The 24,202-nt window shown below is 37.5% G+C and overlaps 1 protein-coding gene across 19 annotated transcripts in view; it reads right to left on the bottom strand.

The window, feature by feature from the left end:
- The window catches only part of CADPS2 (calcium dependent secretion activator 2), a 315,634-nt gene that overhangs the window by 18,254 nt on the left and 273,178 nt on the right, over positions 1 to 24,202 (bottom strand). For all 19 annotated transcript variants that reach the window (XM_064142033.1, XM_064142028.1, XM_064142027.1 and 16 more), the window contains 4 exons: positions 20,279 to 20,353; positions 16,680 to 16,763; positions 16,527 to 16,559; positions 7,110 to 7,217 (listed from right to left, as the gene is read on the bottom strand). In XM_064142033.1, the coding sequence (XP_063998103.1) occupies positions 7,110 to 7,217; positions 16,527 to 16,559; positions 16,680 to 16,763; positions 20,279 to 20,353 (300 nt within the window). The remainder of the gene's footprint in view (positions 1 to 7,109; positions 7,218 to 16,526; positions 16,560 to 16,679; positions 16,764 to 20,278; positions 20,354 to 24,202) is intronic.

Below are 24,202 nucleotides of genomic sequence, written 5' to 3'. Positions count from 1 at the left end.
AATCATGCTTGTGTTATGTGAATGCCAGTAGCATTTAATTCACATTCCAGACAAACTACAAACATTTTTTTTTAACCAGAAAAAGAACATTAGACTACAGCTGAGCTTTTGAAAAACAAAAGCCAGAAGCATCTACACGAATCTGGAGTGCCCAAGCATTTCTAGTACTCATAACAGCGTGCAATCTTTCTGCACTGCAAAGAAAGTTGAACGAGTTCCCTGCCATCAACAATTCTTACATTGTTTCTTTGTTACCCTTAACAAGACCACAATCCTGAGGACATTCTCCTTATTACATGAGCAGTCCCTGCCAAGTCAACAGGACTACTCAGTCACATCACACCAGTTTAAGACCCAGAAAGAATGGGCAATCACAACACCCAGAAGAGATGGGCAATAAAGACCAAAGTCAATACTTTCTAACAGGTGCCATCTTGTACAAGATAACAACAGGACCTGATTGCCAACACTGACCTTTCCAGGATGTGCACTTTGACTATTGTATGCATTTATGGTACAGCTGTGCACAGGTTTCCTAGAACTGAAGCCTAAAAAATTTGGAAAACGTTGAAGATGGGTCAAGGGCTAATCACCTATGTGTTAAAACTGTTCTCTTAAACCATTCTTTACTTCTCAAAGCAGAAATCAATTATTATATCAAGATTTCATGGCATATATAATCTTAATAAAATTCAAGTCATATATCTGTTTACATTATGAGTTTTTCACAATGGATCCAACACAAATAAAACCCTCAGGACAGTGCTTGTAATGGTGAATAAAACAAAAAGGATTTTGCAGGGAAAACATTTGAAACAACACTTTTCTGTATATGAAGAAGAATATCCATACCTCTGTGCAATTAACAGGTACAAGAAGTAGGAATCTACCCGAGTGGAACCTAGGAACTACAGATAGTTAAGTAATACATGGATGTTTTACACACTGCTTTAAGCAAAACATTTTTTTCCTGTAAGCTGGTTTGTTACCAGAATTCAGTTTTGTTTCAAGGAAAGAGCTTTTAATTTATAAATCTAATGGAATTTAAAATGCTCAGGAGTTCAAGACTTAGTAGTCCCATCTTAAAAATTCAGATTGAAACATTAATCTAAGTCTAGTTAGTGATGTCAACCTGACACATTGATGGACATAACTCTGCATTTATTAATCTTAATGGTAAAGCTGCCATTGATTTTGATAGTGTAGAACCAGATCCCATGGGAATTTCATAGTTGGTGTTTTTTACATTTGTACTTTTGTGATCAGATACACAGCACTGTTCTTTGACAGGCTGCACAAATATTCATATATCATCCATCAAGCAGATTAGAAATGAGAGGCCTTAATAATAATAATAATAATTATTGATATTTCAGACTTATTCTCGTTTTACATAATTTTAGTCTAAATACTTCATTTTCCCATTCACAAACTTCTACTTTTACAGACATTTCTGAAAATAAGTATTTTTCAAACACTTGTTAAAAAACTTTTGTTCCTAAAATATTTCACTACACTTTATTTTAGAAACTTAGGTCTTGGTTGAAGTGACTAAAACTTAAAAAAGGTTCCATGGGTGATGCTTTTAGTCATAATTAAAATTTGTATTAGTTAAACAAACACTTCAGTGCCTATCTTTCTAATTTAGTTGTAATACACTGAATCTACCTGAGCCTCTGTAGTATTAATAGTAGAAAAGTTTGCTTTATTTAAAGCTACCAGAAAAACTTGTCCCAGTGTAACCTCATTGTCTTAGTTTACTTGAGTGGAGTATGGGATTGGAAGACAACACATGGGTAATTTAATGCACTAAGCCTTCCAGAATTAAAACCATAGAGCAGACATTTAACCCAGAGCTACTGCAGACAATTCATATGTGCAGTGTATTATAAAATCCTTCTAATGCTCTTTAAGTTCTGTGGTGTTACAAACAAAACCAGCAAACAACTCTCCCCCTCCCCCCCCCTCAGCTACAAGCTGCTACAACATGAGAACAGGAGAGAAATGTCTCAAGTTTCTGCAAAAGGAAGAGACTTGATGGTAACATTTCCAGCTGCTCTTAGGAAGAAGTCCGTATTGCAAACCTCAAAGGAAAATAAAAAGTCCTAAATGTTTCTGACAAACTGGTCAAGCAAAAACTCTTGATTAATTTTGAGAGCAAGAACATAGCACACTGACCTAGGATAGACCAGTACTAGGCAGCACTGCCATGCCATATTGCTCTGCGTGCTGCCTATACTTCTGCTGGAGGAGATATGAATGAAATGCACCCAGAAGTCAAACTTTGCAGAGGAAAGGAAGGACAAAAGATAACCACCTTGGTTGTGCTGCATGATCAGCAGAGGTACTGAAGCATAGGATTTAAATAGTTTTGAAATGGTGCAGTAAAAAAATAGCAACTTGTTTCAAATCCCCCTGGAGATTTTAGCCTCCCATATGTAAGGATTCATACAACAAACTTCAATCAGATGCTCTGATTTTCACATTTTATATAACATGGCAGTGCTTTTCCAGGCTTATCAAGGACTACAATAAAGCAATGCACAATTTTATCCTCTCCCTAGCTTGCAACTAGGTAAACAGAAAAGTTCCCAGCTTCTAGCCTTAACATATTGTGTCTCACTGGAAGACATCTGTACTTAGATTGACACAATTCTTAAGTCATCTTCTTTGCTATGTACATTACTGTCGTGGTAGGCCTGAATAAGCCAAAACAGGCTTGAACATGTACTGGCCTGCCCAGATATGTTCTTCTGCTCTCCCTCTCTCTGTTTTGGGAGAATGGCAACCATGGGAAAGAGGACAAAGAACCTGGAGCCACTGAGTCTAAGGACTCTGGCTTGCCCAGGCTTGCTTCGCTCCCGTTTACATCCTGTAGTAAACAGGGCACACACACTCGGCTTGTGCCTGCCTGGTGCAAGGCCTATGTTTTTCCCAAATTTGGGTAAAGTAAGACAATGGTTTTACCTAATATGGTCAAGCTTGGTTAACTGCCATTCTGATTGGCTATTCCGTGTCCAAAAGCCCATTAGTCTTGGGCTGTATTGATAAAAAGAGACGAGCAGGTGACATAACGTGCTCTGCTGTTGTATTTGTGCTTGCTTGCTCACTTGCTGCTGCAGCCACTGCCTGCGGCCATTGCTCTTTGCTTCTGGCAGTATTCTGCCTCACTGCCTTATTGCATCTTGCCATGCTATACTAAGCTATAAGGTAGCTCTGCTGCACAAGAAGAAGCATGATGCTTTGGGCATGGACTGCCTAGAAACTGCCTGCCTGAAGTTTACCAGGAACGGGCTTTAAAAGCCTCCATGCGAAAGGCCTGCATAGCCAGCATGACATGGTGCTAAGACTGTGCATTGCAAGACATCCTGCCTACACCTGCCAAGGTAAGTTGCCCTGGTAGGGACACACAGATCACCCGGAGGGGCCAGGAGAAAGTCAGAGATTTCCCCAGCACCCTATGAAGCCTGGGAAGAATCAGAAGCCTCAGTGGCTGGCATGACATCGATACAATTCCCTGTAAATGTATGGGTACTGTCTGAATCTGTAGCTAGCCCTGTGAGTCAGGAGATAATTAAAGCCTCTTCACCAATTGCCTTCTGCCATAAGCAGAAAGGAGCTCCCTGAGTTCATCTAGTGGGCAAGCAGTATATTGACTGCAAGAACCTTCTCTTCCAGTTCAATTGAGTTTAATGTTTTTGCTAGTGTGCTAGTTTGAGCCTAACTAGAATGTTTTGGTGAGAAGAATCAGATTACAGGCTGTGAAAAGGAAACAATGTTGATGTCTACTTCACTCATAGGCTTGCTGAGATGTATAAGAACAAGAACATAAATACAGATAACAGAGTTGCTCTCTGGGCTTTGTGGGCTGCACCTCTCTCTCTAACCTAACTTGCCGTCTGTGTGGCTAATCCATCTGCTTCCTAACCCCTCTGGCTGACCCTCCAAGCTACCTTGAGCATAAAGCCAAGTCTTGGGTAAGGTAGAGGGGTGGTGGTTGAGAGCCCCTTCTGGGAACTCTGGTTTCTGGGAGGAGTGTTGTGTTTCTGTATTACCTTTAACTTGTATATTTCTGTATATAACTGTATATACTGTAAATATCCACTTGTATATTGTGCTAAGCTTCAAATATAAAGCTTCATTCAATTTCCAGAGTCACTGAGTCTAGTCTGGATGATTTTACAAAGTGTGTGGGGGCAGGTAACACCCAAACCATCACAGCTAATGATTTCCTAAATGTTCTAGATCCTATGTTATTATCTGTATAATGTTTCCACGGCCGTTGCCAGAAAACCTGATTATTATTAAAATTAGTGGTCAGGAGGGGCGAGCCTCCTGAATATTGAAAATTAATAAACAATATTAATTTAGAAAAAAAATCCTTTCTCACATCAATTAATACCCCTCCATTACAATTACTTCATATGATAGACACACATGCCATTCTCTTGGCCACTGTAAAAGCTGTTAGTATGCAGAAACCCTGAACCAAGTCAATGAAATCCATGGTTTGTAATTATACATTTTTCCAGGATTAAAATAGCATCCACTGATTCTGTCTCTATTTATAACTAATATTTCTAGCACAGAGAACAGTCTGGATTTTTTTTTTGTGTGTTTTGTTTTTGTTATTCTGGACTAGATATTCCCCTGGCTGAAGCACAGACAGGCACTTTCTGTATTTTGCATGGCTGATGATTTCATATCTGATACAAATACAATTTAAGAAGAAACCAACTGAGATCTACAGCTGCAGCCAGTAAATGGCTTGAAGTATATTTACATAAAAACGTGAATATATTTTATTCTTTCTATTGAAATATAGCTTAATAGATTAAATATAGCTTAATATATTTGAATTTACAAACAATACTCAGGTTTTGTTATGCCAGTAATTTGAAAAACACTTCCAAAACCTATGGTCAAAATGTTGCCCAGTCATACTGTTCTAAATCTGAACTGAGCTTACAAAAAGTGAGTTATCACAGTGAGATGTCTTTGTCCTAAATTTCTGCATGCTATGATCTTACTGTTTTGTTAATGTATTTATCTGAACCTGTCCAATAGGTTTTATCTCCTTGTGTGATGTTCTGTAGAAATGTGATGCCATTCTACATGTACTAAGAAAATAAAAAGATAAGAATAGATACCTGATACATGGAATATTACAAGCTACAAGCATTGACCCTGACAGCACACAGCACATACTACTGAGTAAAAGGAGGTAGAATGGTTTTGTATCTCAAAGCAAGTGATGTCATGACTTGCATCTACACAGTAGATTTTTTTATCGTGCTCAAAAGCTTGATTGCTGAAATGAAACTTGGAAGAGGTCCTCGATCCATCCTAAACAAACTGTAGTGAGGCCCTGTCCCTGGGTTAGTGCTAGTTGGCCTACCCCAGTAGCCTTGATGATGATTTAGTGGTATGAATGATTTGCCCTAGCCAATTTACTGCTATGGACATAGTCTTGGTCCAATCAACTCATCAACAAAGTCAATGGAGCCTCTCTAGTGAGGGTTAGTCTTGGCCTTAGGCATATAATCTTATTAACACTCAGAAAATTACAACATAAGCAAAAATAACCCCAAAGAAAAACAAAAAATAGAAACTTGAGAATGAAACATATGCTTGCAGATTCAGTGCAAAAGCAAACTGAAGCAGAAGTTGCTAATATGGCTTTAGTACTTTGTGAAGGTGCCAGCTGGATAGATGATAATTTTTCTACCTCTGCAGGGCATCAAAGCTTTTATAAAACCATTCTTTTCACACATATTAGCACTTAGCTTATTAAAACAGATGATACTTTTTTTTTTTTTTTTTGCAAAGCTGCCTGGGAGTGTCTGGAAATAGAGAATCTGAGAGGTAAGTCTCATTTTGACCACCCAGTCTAACAAACAACAAACACTGACATGACATACCATGGCTGAGAGTCTATGTTATGGGACCTTCTGTGGCTGCCACAACTGTAGTGTCACAGTAAAGGCTGTGAATTGCTGTTATGAAAACATTTGCTCTAACTTGCATAATTAAATGTAACTGCCAGCAAAGCTTTCTAAAATACCTGGGAGATGACACACAAACAAATGCATTTCAAAGTCTGTATTTTGTTCCAGAACTTGTTTTGTGATGAATTGCAATGCAAAGGGCAAAAGATGACTTCTTTCCTTGTTCAAATTCTTACGTGACCGTTACGTGACTGATGTCGCTGCCATGTAAACTGACCCAGGCTTGTAATAAAATAACTTTTGCTTTAGATATGGATATGTAGCATGTAAATTTATTCAGAAGGCAGAATTTCAGCTGCCTACAAGCTAAACAAGGGGTATGCTAGACATAAATTAGTAGTCAGAACATGAACGAGCAGGAATATGCCCAAGAGAGTTGCTAGTGGCTATTGGTCTTAAGAGGAAAATTTTGGTAAAGAGACAATTTCTGACAAAAATAGGAGGAATAGAAAGGAAGTGATGAGTGGAAAGAGGCTGTAGAAGCCAGTGTCAAAGCTGAGGGAAGTTATTGCAGAGGTACAGACTGGCTAGCAGATGTGTGAGCCCTGAGGATGAAGACAAGGATTGCTCTAAATGTGCAGTAGAGGGATTAGAATACTGTAAATGAGTTTGAGAATTCAATAAATCTTTAGGCAACTTTAAGAAATTTCAAGTCTTAAACTAAAAGTCACTCCATGAAAGTACCAGTCAAACTCATAGCCGTACCTTGTATAATTGGCCTCTTTCTATATAGAAGCAAGTAGTGATGTGTACAAGTTCTTTACTTAGGAAGATCAGGTCTGCAATGAAGTCCACAAACTGCAGCAATCCAAATTTTTCCATTACTCAAAATCAAAAGATGGAATAAAATTGGACTACCTACAGGGAAAATATTACTATTTCAAATAATAACATTCTATCAATTTTATTTATATCTTCCAGCACTTGAAAGTTTCATGCAAAGATATTTAAAGAAAAGCCACCCTTGACAGCTGAAGAGAGTAAATAAAAGTAATCATCAGGGAAGAAGATCTTAATGGCTCACTGAATATCACCAAAATGCATATTATCACCTCTGATGTAGTAGTGACACTGGCAAGTTTTGCAGTGGTAGTTACTTACATCAAATAACTTCTCTATGTACATCTCCTCATTGACTTTTTCTCGGAGTATATCCTGGTTTTGTCGAACAAACATAATGTAGGTGTCTGCTAGATCCATCCCGGGTTTCTGTGGAGACAAAGTGTGGGGGGGAAGTAGTGGGAAGGGAAAGAGATAGATCACTAAATGATGGAGAGTTTAAAGAAGTTATACTTAGGCATAATGAAAATTAAGATTATGTTACAATGTTCACATATGTATAAACTGGATTTACTAAATCTGCTGTGAATTTTGGGTTAGTTACCAAGTTCAGGAGGGTTCATTGTTAATAAAGTTCTCAGTGTTACAATTTATAGATGCTTTGAGCCATGAAGGTACATTGCCATATGTAATGGTATGAAGTTTTGGCTCTGGTAATATCAATGCCAAACTTGGACATTTCCCCCTTTCTTGTTAGTTAGGCTCTCATAGCCACTCCACCCTCACAGTCCAGATCCTGTTACGGCATTTGGAAAATGGTCTAAGAAAGCATTCAGTTCCCTTTTCATTGACTCAAATTTGTTGTCATTTGCTTCCAATGTATAGACAAATTTTGCATTTGGAGGTTAGCTTCTACTAATACATATTCAAATGATGTTCAAGCATTTCATTGTATCAATGGCATAAAGAGGTTGGTATGGGAGCAGACCTGCCACTCTATTTTTCTGAAACTGTTGCACTGGCACAATCAGCTCAGAGGATGCGTAGGGAAGGGGCAAGGGCTGAATGTTGATGTACCAATCAACATTCTGTATGAGTAGCAGAGTAGGCATGATTTCCATACTGCACTCCAAAACATGGAACAGGCCAGGATATGTTATGTGTATGTGACACTATGCCAAGCCAGCCAGAGTGGTGGCTGAAACTACTCTCTCCTACCTAGCTGAGACTTCTGGACCTCTGTAGCCACAAAATGTTCTACCCTAAAGCCTGTAACAATCTGCAATATCTCGTTTCCTGGCAGTAGCAGGGGTTTCCCTTTCTCTAACAGAAACCAATAACGAACATGAACCCTTCAGAAGGTCTTTTGTAGATGTCCTCTTGTAAGCAAGTTTGTAAAAGTATCACTTGCTCCAAAATAATAGGTCTTGAAGTTCATGGCATGCAAAAGCAAGTTAGTTTTTATAGTACTTTACCATAAGCCTTATCACAAAGCTATTTATAAAGGATTCAGTTTTGGTTAAGACTGATTCTGAACTGAGTAAGTAAAAGCTCTAGGAAAGCAGGATGAAAGCTGCTACACCCAGTCCTTAAATTTCCAAACATTAATCATCTCTGTTTGTCAGAAGCTGTTACTTTCTGAAAACAACATAAGTACAAAGCTGTAAAGTATTTAGCATATTTTAAAGGCCTTTATGAATAAACATGCTCACATAGTTAACATGCTCTTATAGTTAAAATATTTACATATTTTTTTAGCCTTCTCTAGTCTATCCTTATTATCTTGGATGCAATACACTATATTGCACACAAATGAGTCAGTGCACAAGAGGGAAGGAAAGGTGCAACATGTCCAAACTAATACCTGTTCAGAAACTGTCATTACAAGAATAAGATGAGAGCATTTCCTCCTCAAATCTGTAACAAGCAAAACTTCCTGGATAACGAGCTTCATCTCTTTATTCCTGAATCTACCATGGACACACAGGAGTCTGATCCAAACCAAGATTTTCTTTTACATTTATGCAGGTGCACTGATGGCTTTTTCATTTCTTAATAGTAACAGTTAAACAGGAAAACTCATACTGTAAAACTGAAATGTCTCCTGCACATTTGGACTGATCACTACGGATGCAATGAAAGTCCTTTTTGATAACTTCTCACATACCTACAGTTCTACATAAACTCTTTGTATTTACAGCTGAGTTGCACAACTTGATCCTAGGTGTAGAAATAAATATATAAGATTACAATAAATAAAGTAGTTTTCTGTTGGTTCAAGGAAATCAATGTTTCCTTTACAAAACTGTGCTTTCATTAGAACGTGACAGAAATGTTTTTGCATTAAATCATGAAGTGAAGGAGATTTAAAATGGAAACCTTTGCATTTTAGTACACTCATTTTTGATGCTATGAAGGAATACAGCCAGTGTGGAAACTTTACCTGCTTTCTAAAATCTGACAGGCAATTTATAGGAGTTGGGCTAGTTTTAAACTGAGAGAATAATGGGAAAGTATTTTGAAATCTCCAGGGGTGAAAGAGATAACCTAACAAATGAAAGGCTGACTCTCGTTCTTGGACATATGTATTCAAATGGATAAATGAAGATTCCACTGAATGGTAAATGCAAATGGTTCTGATTCATACAATCTTTTTATTTCACTAAGTTTATTCCTCTTGCAGACAACCAAAGCTAGAAAAATAACAGTTCCCATCAGCATTTACTCTCCCCTTATCTTTTAGATGTTTACCTAGTCTTGAAGCTGTGACATATGGGAATTTCACACCTAGTGAATATATTTTCTTGTAGCTTGTGGAACAGGAGTGTAACAATTAAAAGAATATACACAAGTAAGAGTAACTGCAACAGCTGGTGACATTTACCAATTAGAATTACAGTTCTTTAAAACACTTCATAATTCTTTAATGTGTCTTTGACATTGCTATGGAAAAAAAAACCCTGATGTTAATTTGAAACAGCATCTGCCTACGGTACAAATATGTCTGGGTAAGGAAGATTATCAATACTCCAGCAGTATGACTCTGCTTTGAAACTTCACCAAAATAAGTGCAACTTAACTATCTTTGCTCAAGGTGGGCAAAACATACTAAACATTGAATGAATCAATAGTATATCAAACACTCCATTATCTTCCATATTGCATGCATCAAATGTATTTGTTTTCTCTAAAAGTGAAAGACAAGAAAGCTATTATAAGCATCAAAACAAGCACAGTGCTATACATTTCATGTTTTAACTACTTTTTAACAGGGATTATGCATTAGATGGGAACCTCTGACTACATGATCCTCTATTGTAGATTATTAAACTTCAGAAAAAAACCACCAGCTTAATGTAGAATGAAAAAAAAATCCAAATCCCTCCACCCAACACTCAAAAAAACAAATAAACAATTAGATGTATGTCAAAAGACAAACAAATAGAAACTGAGATGCATTTTTAGTGACTGTCACAGTGGGAATTTTACTACTACTATTAGACTTAAACAATCCAGTTTGAACATTCACACTCAATATAAAAAAAAAATTCTGTTCCTCTGAATTTCTGGCAGAACATCTGGTGAAATGAATGCGACAGAGTTATTTGCACATCTTTGGGAGAAGAATGCAACCTGGTGTAGTTATTTGGATAAGGGTAAAAGAAAGGTATTCTGTCTGAAATCTTCCCCAAAGGAAAAAAAAGTGTGGGTTTTTTTTTTATGATAAAAAGTTATTGTAGGTTTGTTTTATTCAGAACAGCAGACAAGATGTTTTGTCTATCTGAAAATGAAAGAGAACCAAACAAAGAGATGAATGGAGAAACTGCAAACACAAAGACATCAAATGAAATACCAGGAAATGAAGAGTTGTAAATAGGGTTACTTTGTCACTGGTTACACAAGTAACTGAATACACTGGCCACTGAATGAGTTTAAACAAGGGTGTAGGCTTCAGCACATTCTTTTTTAGGGTTAATCACTAGTTAACCTGGCAAGATGAACATGCTGTTTTGGAAAAAAAAATAAAATCCCTGTTAATTATATACTGCAAGTGCTCTTACTTCCTGCTGCTGCACCTAATCCCACAGGTGCAGCTTGTCTCTTACTGTTCACTGGTAGGTGGGTCCAGATCAACAGGCACTTTTTCACAGCAGCAAATTCAAATAAAGAAGCACCAGCTTAACTTTCCCCTTTAAACAGGAAAACTATCATGCTGCCTACTTAATAAGATGGCAGATTTAAAAACACATGATTCTAGCTTTCAAAATTATGAAGCACCTCTATTCTGATTGACACACATTGCTCCTACTGGCAACATTTCCCTGAAGCATCTAGTCAAAAGTAATGCTGCATTGCTTTCATTTGCAGGCCTTCAAACACTTTTCTGCTGAAAGGTCTGCAACAAGTTTAATATTGCCACTATCAGGCTTTTCCTATAGGAGAGATACACCTAAGTTTCTGTGCAGCTTTTTGCAGTGCAACAGTGCCCAAATCTCAGTAAAACCTGTGTACATTTGTTAAATACTTGAGCTATGTTTATTCTCATTTTGGCATTTGTTGCAGAACATTTCTTAGCACCAGAGAGCATTGAACAAACTTATACCTGTGATATGAGCAAAAAACCTCCCAAAACCCAGGTCTCTAGTTTTAGCAAGTTGATATCCCATCAAAGCATTCAGGTTTCAAAGATAAGAACAGATGTTAGAGAGTAACTATATAATAACACACTTCATTCTATTTCATCTTTGCTTTCTTTTCTACCCTCTTCCCTCCCCTGCATCTTGGAGGGAGATGTTTTAACTACAGCATGAATATAACAATGAAATGAAAAGGAGTGATGAGCTGGAGAGGGCTATTGTAAGAAACACAGGAACTCCTTATTCAGTGCCCACTACCAAATAAAAGAGAATGCTGGAAAATTTCTCTGTCTGAAATTTCTCCTCTAAATACTGCAAGGCTCATCACTTGTGCTTTGGAATGGCAGAATTAAAACATCACTAAAATATTTTTGGAATAGAAACTACTTGTACTCATTAAAAGATATTCCCATTTTTACAAATAAAAATACACAGCCCAGGTCGGAGATGCATCATTTGTATAATCAGTTATGAAATAAAGTATTTTGCTTAAATGAAAAAATATTATGCATTCTCCCTGCATCTAGTACATGTTCCTGTAGACAAAAAAAATCCTTGGCAAAACTGAATGTGTATTTTGAAATATGTCATGTAGGACCTAAGCTCTGACTCTGCAAGAATTCATATAAACTCTTTTTTGATATATATGTAGTTTCATTGCATTTGTGGGGCAACATAAGCTTACAAGTGCCTGCACCAAGTTCATGATTCTCTAGTGTAAAAGGTCTTCAGAAAGTCATAGTTCCAATGGCAAAATCTATGCTTTTTCCCCCTCAATATTAACTATTTTCCACTATGTTACTTCAAGTTTCCTACTGATTAGCAGCCATCCTTCTGATCTGCCTTTAAGAAAGATCCCAAAAATACTGTTGACTTAAAACAGATGGTGCAAGACTTTACCTCCAATTCTGCAACAACTTGTTTTTATGAATTTGAAAACAGAAGTTCCCAGGTTTGAGTAGACAGAGGAAGGCAGAGGCCCTAAGCATGAGGATAATGACTGTTCTGTGCTCTTTATTTTAAACAGAGGTCTCCATGTAAATCCTGCTAAAAAAGGAATGGCACAGTATGGTTACACCTGAATAAACACTGATTTCACAGAAAAAGGCATTTGCTGCTTAAAACCAGCTGAATAAGACCACAGAGTATACAAGTGTGATATTTAGAAATGAAGGTATCTGGAAGGTCCCAATGTATGTCTGTTTGGTAGGCAGCAGGAGTTCCTACAGGACCTCTGCAGGACCCTGTAAGTCAAATGCTGGCACATGTGTGAGGCCCCTTTTCATACCTTTGATCTCTGCATAAAGACAAGAGTGGAGCAAGAGGTCTGGCATTGTGTGAGCTATGCACTGCTGTCAGCCCTGGGTCCCTCAAATGGCCTTTCTGCACTTGGTATGACAGGTGGCCTACATGAAGTGAGGGAGGATTAGGTTCCTTCTGCGCCCTCTCAATAAATGGCATAGATTACTGGCTCCTACGAGGGGATTTAAACATACCTTTCTGAACAAAAAGCAGTATATACATATGCATGTATCCTGGATGCTCAATTTGTATAAGTAATTGCTCTGGTTATATCTGTAAATGAGGCAAATGTGTGTAGAAATGACCAGCTAGACACACAATTATTTGTGTGCAAAACTGACTTACGTGACAAGAAACTGAGCACAATGAAATTATCAACATGATTGAGAAATAATAGTCTGAGATTAACAATATACATTCCTGCCCCCCCCACCCCCCCAATTCTACTGCATTCTTTTCCTATTACAATTAATTAACTGCTTTTGTTAACAAAATATGAGGGAAAAAGGAGACAGCTTGTCCTTCTGCATCTCCTAAGGATTGCTTGGACTTTCAGACAACCTGACAAAGAGTTTTAGTGAATTTGAGTGATCTTTTTTTTAAAGTAACCTAAATCAAGTTCTGCATTCCCAAACACCAAAATAATCAGCAAGAGAATAAACTTCATCCCTCATGTACTACATATAATGTTTATGTTCTTTCCCTCTGAACATTTGGTTTATCTGAGGTTCACTGCAGCCACTATTTCTTTCACCTCAGAGCCCAGCATACTGTGACAGTAAGAAAAAGATCATCATAGCATCTATGCATTATCATTACTATTTTTAGGAGATCATAAGTCATCACTGCCACTTCCTAGCCTGGGTTATTTTATATGGTTATTTCTGTTGGTGTTTCTACTACCAAAACAGACACAGTCTGCATGCATGTAACGGTTAGCAAAAGCAATGACAGCTCCTTGTGACTGCAGATGTCCCAGTTCCTAAAGAGTATGCTGAAAACCAGAGAAGTGTGCTGAAAGTTCTCTTATACAGGTTAAAAAGAAGATGACACTCTTTTTGGATAGAGTTATTCATAATTCTCTGGCATGATTAATGAATATATGCAGACCCAGCAACATTTTTACAAACATATCTGCCACATGGACTGCAAGGCTCTCTCTACATTTCCCACTCTGTCCCTGAGAAGGTGAGGGATGCCTTCTGGAGAGTGTGTATCTTTGTGCCCAACTATTTAATGTCTAAATCTCCTCTTAATATTCATAGAATTAACCTTTTCCTCAAAATGACCAAGAAGCATTCAGAAAAAAAGTAATCCTTTTTGCCTCTTTCATTATTTCTAAGAAGGGGCCTACGGTGGTCACCTTTAAGTTACTTCCATTATATGTAGCTATATTGTAAGGAGGGAGAAGAACATGTTTCAAACCATGTCACTTCAAAACACAGCCTCATGAAGCATTTAATTACCTTCAGGCTTACTAGGTTACCATCATATGATCAAGAGCTCAGTTCCTCACCCTGCGCCACCCCTGTCTCCACTTCTCATGTCAGTTCTGATCACAGGAGATGACCTTGTATTGTGATGACTTACAGTCTCCTTTTGCAGTTTGCACTTCCACAACTGGTGATTTCAGACCCTGTTCAGACTTGAGACTCACCGACAGTTGTGACAGAAATGTCTGTTCTTAGCCTCAAATGCATCCTTGTAAGGGGAAGAACTAATAAGAAGAAACAAACCCCAGACTACCAAACCCCTTCAACCCAGGACTTGCAATATATTTGCTAGGTCACAGAAATAGCCCCCCTGAAGTACTGTGTACAACCATAGTTTGCAACCGCACTACTATAGTTCAATTCAAAGACAGGGACTGCCTGTCTTTAATGTGGTCGTCTCTTCAGACCATACACCACCATTCTGTCAATGTTGGAATGGCAATGGGGCTCCAGCACCCACTTCCTCACTCTGCTTTCTCCTCTCCCGAGCATTGCATAACTCCCGTGTGACCTGACTCAGTATTCCCCTGAGCTTGTGGCAAAGGTATTTTCAAATGTTTTTATCTTTAATGTGCACTTCAATGTGTACAGGCAAATGGTGGAAGACTTTGACAGCTCCTCACAGGTATTCCATGTAATTTTGGAGAGTTTTTCATGTTATCTGAAAGGAGTCAGTGAATTTTTAGTTTGTTCAGTAATCTTTTCTTTAGGCTTTCAAATCCTAAGAGCCTCACCAAGGACCTTTTCGGGGCAGCTCCAAAGCAAAATATATTACCAAGAGGTATTCTAAATTAACTGGATTTGACATGAGATCATTCTTTCAAATGCAAGATTGGTCCTTCTTTTATTTTCTTTTTTACAAAGGGCAAGAGCATTTATATAATTCAACAAAAAGTCCATGTGCATTCAAGTATGAAAATAAATCTGAAAATATCATCCAAACTGAAATGTTGCCATTTTTTACCTTATGAATAAGGGCAACAAAGCTGGTGAAAGGCCTGGAACACAAACCCTATGAGGAGAGGCTGAGGGAGCTGGGGTTGTTTAGCCTGGAGAAGAGGAGGCTCAGGGCAGACCTCATTGCTGTCTACAACTACCTGAAGGGACATTGTAGCCAGGTGGGGGGTGACCTCTTCTCCCAGGCAACCAGCAACAGAACAAGGGGACACAGTCTCAAGTTGTGCCGGGGTAGGTATAGGCTGGATGTTAGGAGGAAGTTCTTGCCAGAGAGAGTGATTGGCATTGGAATGGGCTGCCCAGGGAGGTGGTGGAGTCACTGTCCCTGGAGGTGTTCAAGAAAAGACTCGATGGGGCACTTAGTGCCATGGTCTAGTTGACTGGATAGGGCTAGAGGATAGGTTGGACTCATGATCTTGGAGATCTATTCCAACCTGGTTGATTCTATGATTCTATGAAATATAAATACAGCCAAATGACACATTCCAGAAACATAATTTCCCCCTCTTATTTAGCATGCTCTGATTAAAAGGGACTATTTATTTAAGCTTGCAAGTGTTACATTATTAAGTATAGAACTGCTGAATTGATTTCTAGCCATTGTATAGTCTCCCATGTCTGTTCTTGCAATTTTATTTTTGTAGGGTCATCAACATAATGATTTTAACAATTTTTTTTGCTGTGCTTGGAAAAGCAGATTGTTTTAGAATCACATTAAAAAGGGATGAGAACACAGACTTATGAGAGAACAAAGGATGTTTACTGGCGATGATAATGACTATTTGATAACTTTTTAGAAGAAAAGACATTCCACTATGATACTCTTATAAAAATACTGTAACAGTTGAAATGAATTTTGGTTTTATATATAAAAGAGCTTCAACAGTTATTCTTTTTAGTTTATATTTATACCACAAAAAGACTGCACAGGCAAGGGTAAATCAAATAAAGACTTAGTAAGCAAAGGATTAAATAAGCAAGAAATCAATAAACAGTGGATATTTAAGTGTGATGCTTTTACTTGTTTATCCTGTACATTTGAATAATTAAGCCAAATGATAGCTACCCTACAAAAGAGTATCTAAGTTACAATCCTCACTCTTCCACAACTGAAAAAGTGCATTGAGAATAACCTTTCTAAGCTTTGCTTTGAGAGTTACTTGTTGCTTGAGGGAAATTAAACACCCTCTGAGGGTTGTAGTGGCTGTTTAAATACTCTGTGTAAAGCTATAATGAATCTCTGTAGGAAAGCAAAATGTCAACAATAAAAAATGTGAGCTAACAAACTCCCTATTTTGTAAATTATTATGAACACTAGAAAAAAAATAAATTAAAAGGGTTGTACTTACAGGAACATCAACATATTTTGCAGCTGCTTTCACCTTTAGAAAATGGAAAATAAACCAACACACAGTTAGTACTTATTACTAGAGACTGGGTACTGTTTCAGAATTATACATGGAAAGAAGCAAAACCAAACCATTGTGAATCCAAACACTTACAGTGAATGAAACTAAAGATGAGAAGAAAGTCCCTTCATCATATCTTGACAATTTAGACAGTACACCCTCTAATACTGAAACAACCTGGAGGAAAAAGCACAGAGGAAAATCTAAATACACACTATGAAAAGTAAATATTTCAAACAAGAATGGGAGTTTTTCTTCCTCAGATTTTTATTGATCAGAAGGGCAATGCAAAATATAATTTTGACCACATTCACCATCTCACAAAGTGCTGAGACCAAGGACAACATTCTCTTTGCAGCTTCACCTATTGATCAGACTGATGGAAATCACTGAACCACTGCTGAAATAGAAATACAGATCCAAAACACTCTTGAGGTGGACCTGCTATCCAACACCACTTTTCTGCCTCTAGAATGCATGGTTAAACACAGGTCTGTGTGCACCAGGCATGTATTTGGGTAGAAAACACATACTACTTTCTGTGACCACAGATTCTAAGAGCACAGCTTCAAAGACGACGGAGCACAATTGTTAAGGGTGGTGACGTTGATATCACATTTCTCTTAACTATTGAATAGAAACCCAGCTCTGATTTCACCCAACAGTGTAATAGCACTGGGATTTTCTGTCAATAGCAGGTGTTGTTGAATTACTACTATATGGCCAAGGAGGGGCAAGAAAATGTATGCCTCAAATCTCTGCTATGGTATGATTCCTTTTCTTCCATCTCTTGTGATTCTCTGAGTATCTTCTTGACAAGTAGCATAAAAAGGTGTTTTTGCCAAAATTTATTTCTGACCAAAAATGTCTTATTAGTTGCATTAATTATAATTTTAATGTTTCACCTCCCCCAAATTAGCCTTAAAGAAAACAAATTCTTTTCTCACATCCCTCTGTGATGTTATTTTGCTCAAGTAATTCATAGCATCTAATGAAAAAAAAAAATCTGACACCTGTTGTATTCATGCACATTTATTTTACACATAGGAATTGCTTTCCACTTTATATAAAGATTGTTTAAAAAGTCATTCCTTGCTCCCAACACAGTCATTCCCACAATCATGAGTATCATTTTATGAGTGTGAGGACAGAACAAAATTCCATCTGGCATGCTGTTAATGGGCACTGTAACAGTGTCACAACAGTGTCACCACCAGAGGAACTGAGATCATCACTTTACAATAAGCCCTGCTCTTAACAGTTCAAGGAGCAGGAGTAAGTGCAAACCTACATTTGCCATTTATCAATCTAACCTGTCATATTTACAGTGATTAATTAAGGCACTGGTATGTAGGTACTAACCAAGGAATAAAACCACATTATGAGAGAGAGTGGCAGTTATTTCTGCACTCCATGCACAGTATAATTACAGCCTCTTTAGTAAGCAAATACCAGCTTTCTGCTTCGCTGTTGCATGCCTGTGAAAAGCTGCCAATGATACTTTAACTCATTTAATCTGACTGGTGAGAATTCTTTCTGCAGAAGGCTGCTCAAATTTATTGTGCAAAGATCTGCTACGGAAGGGCCTGATCTCACAAACACGGTGTCCGGAGTGCCAACAAATGGTTCCAATACAATTGTAACACAAAAAGATCAGAGAGCAAAACACCAGTGTGTAAAGGGTGTCCACTTAAATGAAAAGCTTAATTATGATGTTTCCTGAGATCTCAGGTAGGAACACGTGAAGCTCTAAGAACACTCCTGTGTAAATCAGACATTCTCTCAGTTGGTTATCCTGAGAAGCACTGTGCTTTGTTTCTCTGTTTTGTGCTATTCCTGTCATTTGCCAAATGCTTTTGGTCAGTAAATGTTATGTATAAAATGCACAGCACAATCTTTACCAAGTAAAGTCTCACTGAAGTGAAAATACTCTTCATTTTCATAGATGACTCATGACTAAAAAAATGATTGAAAAACTTATTCCACTGGAACATGAAAGAAATAAAATAAAGGCAGAGGCTAAAATATAATGAAATTATATGACATGAAAAAAATGGACACACATGGATGTTATGCACATCGATGTGCATTTTTCTTGGCCAAAAGTAAGACTGAAACATCAGCCTTCCTCTGTACCCTCAGAGGCTTTCTGTCTTGAAACAGAAGCAATCAGAATGTCATTGGCACTTCACATCTCAAGTGAGAAGACCTGGGTTAAGCTTCTAATGATCAGCCAATGATACAATATTTACTTCCTGTTCCAAGATTTCAGCCTCTGGTAATAGTCGATGTGATAAATAATAATGACAAGCCCTCCACATTGACAGCAGATACAGGAGGGATATGACTATTTTATACATTCTTCTGTAATCTCAGGCATTAAAAATATTACTCAAAAGGTTTAACTTTTAAGATTATAATTTGCTCTAACTACATTCTCCTTGTTTCCTCTTAAATAACAGTAAACCCAGAAACTGACAGGTTAGTTCATAGTGATGCTAGCAGGCATGGAAAACTTGAACCTGCCAAGTTGTTGCGTTTACATCAAAACTTCACTATGGAGAACAAAAAAAAGGTGTGGTTTCTAGACATTTATCAGTAAGTGAACATAATTTACTCAAGCTTCTACAATTCTACAAAGCCTTTCTCTTTAATTCCTATGCAAGCACGGTGAGTGTCAATCTGAAAGGAGATTCCCACTCTGCCACTCCCTGCTAGCAAGTTGTGACAAGTGAAAATGAAGCCATGATGAAAATATGACCAGGGTCTTACTTTTTGTCCCTAACTCAAAAATTGCTAAGGTATGGCCTATTTCTCCTACTTTGAAAATTGGGCATTTCTGGGGATTTTGCAATACATAGATAGCAAACCCATTTTCTTTCTTTTGGAGTTTGCAATACATAGATAGCAAAACCATTTTCTTTCTTTTTTGTGTCCTTCAAACTATTAGGGACTGAAAATTCTTCTTTTATATCAAGCACTTAACACATTTACTGGACTAGAGGTTTTGCAGTAACATAAGAGACTGTTTAAGTTTTGTTCATTTATTCTCCAAGTACCTATATCCTGTCAAAATGTATTTGCTTTTTAAACATAAAAACCTGCAAGGTCAATTTCAAGAGCTATCAACTTATAAACTACTTTAAAATTAAATGGCATGTGGAACAAAACCTCATTTAAAAGTTATACCAACATTCTGGATGTTGGCAATCTCTAAATACAAAATTTAAATACCACTCAGTGGTAGGAAGAAAGTTTTCAGGTGAAATTCCAACAACAAATAAAACATGCTATTATTATAATTAAATCTGTCCACCTCTGCTAGCTGCTAGCAGTTCTTATCTGCAACAGAAATACAGAAGACAAACTTGTATGATTAGCAGGCTGCACTGGGTTTTAAAATCTAACTTTGCAAATTCAATATCACTTGCATGACTGTTAGAATCCTAGAATGTCAGGGGCTGGAAGGCACCTCGAAAGATCATCTGGTCCAGCCTCCTCTGCCACAGCAGGATCACCTAGAGCAGATCATACTGGAATGCATCCAGACAGTTCTTACTTACAATTCACATTGTTTTCCCCTCTCAATCTCACCAAGTTTAGAAAAGCTGTGATGCTTAAAGACACTTCAGAAGTTCAATAATTAGAGATATTTTCTGCTTTATTACAAATTAAAATCTAAACAGTTTTACCTTTGAAACAAGAAGTGAAATAATTTCTTTGACAGTTTCTTCAATCAAGTCATCTATTTTCGAATGGTATTGTTGCTGCATTTCAGAAGATAAAGAAGCATTAGCATGTATATGAACACACACTTTTGTCATAAGTCATAAACGGTACAAAGCTGATAACCCTGCCAGATCAGATTTACTTAAAATTATCATTTTGAACATCAGAAGAACAAACCCTTGAAAATGATCCACCCAATCAACACTTTCTTACATTCTGTGTTGAAAATTTTCCCATGTACACTGTTGAGTTAAGCAGCTAATGGGGTTATTATTTAGATGAATTGAGTTCTTATTCTTATTCAGGCGAAGGAATGTGAAGGATACTTTTTGTCTTCTCCTATATAATTAAGGTGGCCATGTATTTTTTTCTAAAGGGCTGGTTTAGCTGGAGAAGCAAAAAGACTAGAATAAGATTTAATTAATACAGCATTTCATGTCTGACAACTCTCATTCACAAGTTATTTTAAATGTCCTCTAGAAATAAAATGAACTCCAATTGTTCATCCTAAAAGAGCCTTTCTGTTAGCATAGTGAGCCATGGTTTATACAAATCTTACAATATGCTCAAGCAAGGGCAAAATTAAAATTTCATCAACAAAGCAGAATGGATGGTAACAAATTAATAGGCCATAAAAGGCATAATAAAACAGACTTCAATCTCCATAGCCTTTTTCTTTTGCCTTCTTTCATAAAGAAGGTGCTTTTAAGTAAATGCTTTTAAAATAAATCTGAAAGACTTTTTAGATAACACTACAGAGTTCTCTCCTGAAATTAACAGGAACTAGGGATCCCATTCTGTCAAGGAGGCACATCAATTTAAACAGTAATTCTTCCTTTAGAAACATTTATCTGACAGCAAAGATTGTCCCCAATAGCTACTTCACAGAAAATGTGACTTGTAAAGACTAACCCTATCTTCATAGTTCAAGGCTACTTGGAACAGCTAACAGCGTAATGCTTGGAGTGAAAGTACTGAGGTCACAATAAACATTAGCCTAACTTAGCAGCTGCCAGCTGAATAGTTTTCAGAGTTGCAAGTTTTTAAAGGCTGTTTTTCATCTGTCTCAGAGTTGCCATACAAACCAAAACATTAACTCTGATCTGGTTAATATATTTAGAAATGAGTTTCTGAACAGTGCATTTGAATTAAAAGGATAAAACTGTGAGACGTGTTTGGTCATACACATTTATCTGCTATAGCAATCAACATGAAGTGTATGAATTTTTTGGTTTAATTTCTTTCAAGGTTTAAAAAACTTCAAAGACAGGTTTTAAGAAGATGCCAAGCAGTGTAGAATAAATAATAGAATAAATTGTATGAGCTGAAAAGGCTGTATGCATGATTCTGAAGTCAGCACAATTTTTCAACTGCTGACTGACACGATCACAGTCCACACAGAGACAAATCAGATCCCACAGCTGAATTACTTGAAGACAAATTGTGGAATCCTTCATTCCTAAAGCTCCTGAAGAATGTAATGCAAAACAGGGCTCTGCTTTACCAGCTGCCCTAGAGTAATACCTATTAAAATATGAAATACAGCTGCGGCTGTAGGAAGTCCATAGAAGAAAACTACGCTTAGCGGCAAAATGTGTCATAAGATGTAACCAAATCAGATTGTCATTTGAACAGAATCCAGCTGGTCTTCCAAATATGGCACTCTGCTCCTAGTAGCAGTTTGAAGAAGACAAAGCATTTTATTGCCTTTTGATACTCATGTTTTGGAGAAAGAAAAGTTTGTTCCTAAACCCTCTGACACAGCAGCGGCTGTATCACATTCCACTGAAATGGCACATCACTCAATTTTCCCCAGATTAAGAAGTGTGTCTCTCTTCTTTTACAAGCATGATAGTGTACAAGGAGGCTGGAATCCTGAAACAACTCAAACAGCTTCTATGTGCTATGAAGCACTCAACAGTGTAGACCAATAGTATTTATTCTGTTTATGCTACCCCATTAAACAAAACAAGAAATAGGCTGTGACTCAGATCTAATGCCCTGCTTGTATCTGATGATTTCTCAACCTAAGCAGCCCCAGAAATATTTTCTTTTGATTCATGTCCTCAGCAATACTTTCTCTGTGATTCATACTGCAGCATCTAGATCAGAAAGTTATAAAGTAACAGGGTTTAAACTATTTATTGTGAGTAACAGAGGCCAAAAAATCCTGCACTGAATGTTGCATGATAGAAAATAATTTTTACTGCTGCTATTCATTTGATTCAGGATCCATGGACTGTAAAGGAGTAGCACCATTTGGCTTCTGGTCCAGGAAAGAAGGAAGTGGAATATTGCTTACTATACAGTTACCTGAGATGACATACACTGAAACTAAGAAGACAGGAAGACAACAATTTGAGAAATAGCAGCAATCAGTGTGTTACTTTGCCATCTTGCTGTATGCTTCCCCTGTACTCCATGAATTGCCATTTTGTTTGTCCATGAAGCAAGGTGCAGGCACAAGCAACTAGTATGACAAGGTGATTTTCCCCAGACCTACTTCTCACACCAATGCATGCAATTGCCAACCAAGGTGGAAGGCATCCAGCCACCTACATCTAAACACAATGTACTTATCATGCTTGTAACCAAATTATGCTATGCTTCTCTTAGGTTTTAAGATGATATCCAGAATGCATTGAGAGGAAGCCTTCTGAATGGTAGACTTGGCAATTCGTTAAGAGAAGACATAACTGGAAGACATTTTGGAGAATGGTGAGCAGTGCATGATGTAGGAAAACCTGGGGATTCATGGATTCATAGAATATCAGGTTGGAAGAGACCTCAAGGGTCATCTAGTCCAACTGTACAAGATGGTTGATTCTATGATTCTAGTCCTCCCCTATCTGACAACACAGGGCAAAAATTTCTGCTTTCCTTAAACAAGTTACAGCAACCGCTCATAGCTCTGCAAAAAGAATGGAAAGAGCCTATTATGTTTAAAGAGATCTCATTAAGTAACACCTTCCCTTACTTTCAGAGGAAGTTCTAGAAACTGTCAGATATTCAGTGTTGAGTTTTAGGTGAATGAAGAGGCTTTTTACAAATGTTAACTCAGGTCTTATGGAACGCTCTTCTTGACTGACAGAAAAGACCGTGTTTGAGACTAAAATGAAGATGAAGGAAGATGAGGGAAAGAAAGGTAATGTGAAAAAGGTTTCAAGTGGCTAAGTAAGAATAATTGGAAATGCCAGAGCTGCTACAGAGGAGCCAGAGATGCATCTATTTACATTATGAAATGATCTCCTGCCTGCTTTGACAGATGGGCAGGTTCCATTAGTAGCTCACTCAACAGATCTTGATGCATTTTAAATAACCTTGATACCAGCTACATGCAAATGAAAAGCCTGTTTTTTCTTCATCTTCAAAAAAGCCTTAGGTGTCCAAGAAAGTGATAGACAATTCAAAGTTTGTGAGAAAGAATTTTCCACATTGTCTGACAATTTCTGATACGTGAAGGATTTAAGTTTCCTTTGGTTTATTAGATGAATTAGGATGAAGGTTAATCTGGGGACTTTGAAAGATGTATGTATTTCATCACAGGTAGGCTACACAAACTCTAGCACTGAAAATAAGCATTGGAATAATTTGGGGTCATGGTCTGATCGAGTACAGAATAAGAACTGTGATTCTCTTCTGGTGTTGTGAAGAGTGTATGACGGAGCTTGAAATGCGAGATAAAGAATAGGAAAATTTCTGAAGAGAATCTGCTGAGGGTCTGCAGTCAACAAGGCAACTGCAGATGCTGAACTCTGATGCTGATGGGGGTTGGCCAATGGTGCAGGAGGGATTGTCCAGAGCAGTTAGTGCTCTGCTTCTCTGTGGAGATTGAGGCTGCACCATCTGTCTGCAGGTTGCTATGAAGTTACTGGTATTGCTTGTCT

This window comes from Pogoniulus pusillus, chromosome 4, assembly GCF_015220805.1.
Source record: "Pogoniulus pusillus isolate bPogPus1 chromosome 4, bPogPus1.pri, whole genome shotgun sequence".
Taxonomy (NCBI): Eukaryota; Metazoa; Chordata; class Aves; order Piciformes; family Lybiidae; genus Pogoniulus; species Pogoniulus pusillus.
This window is presented reverse-complemented; position numbering and strand designations above follow the sequence as displayed.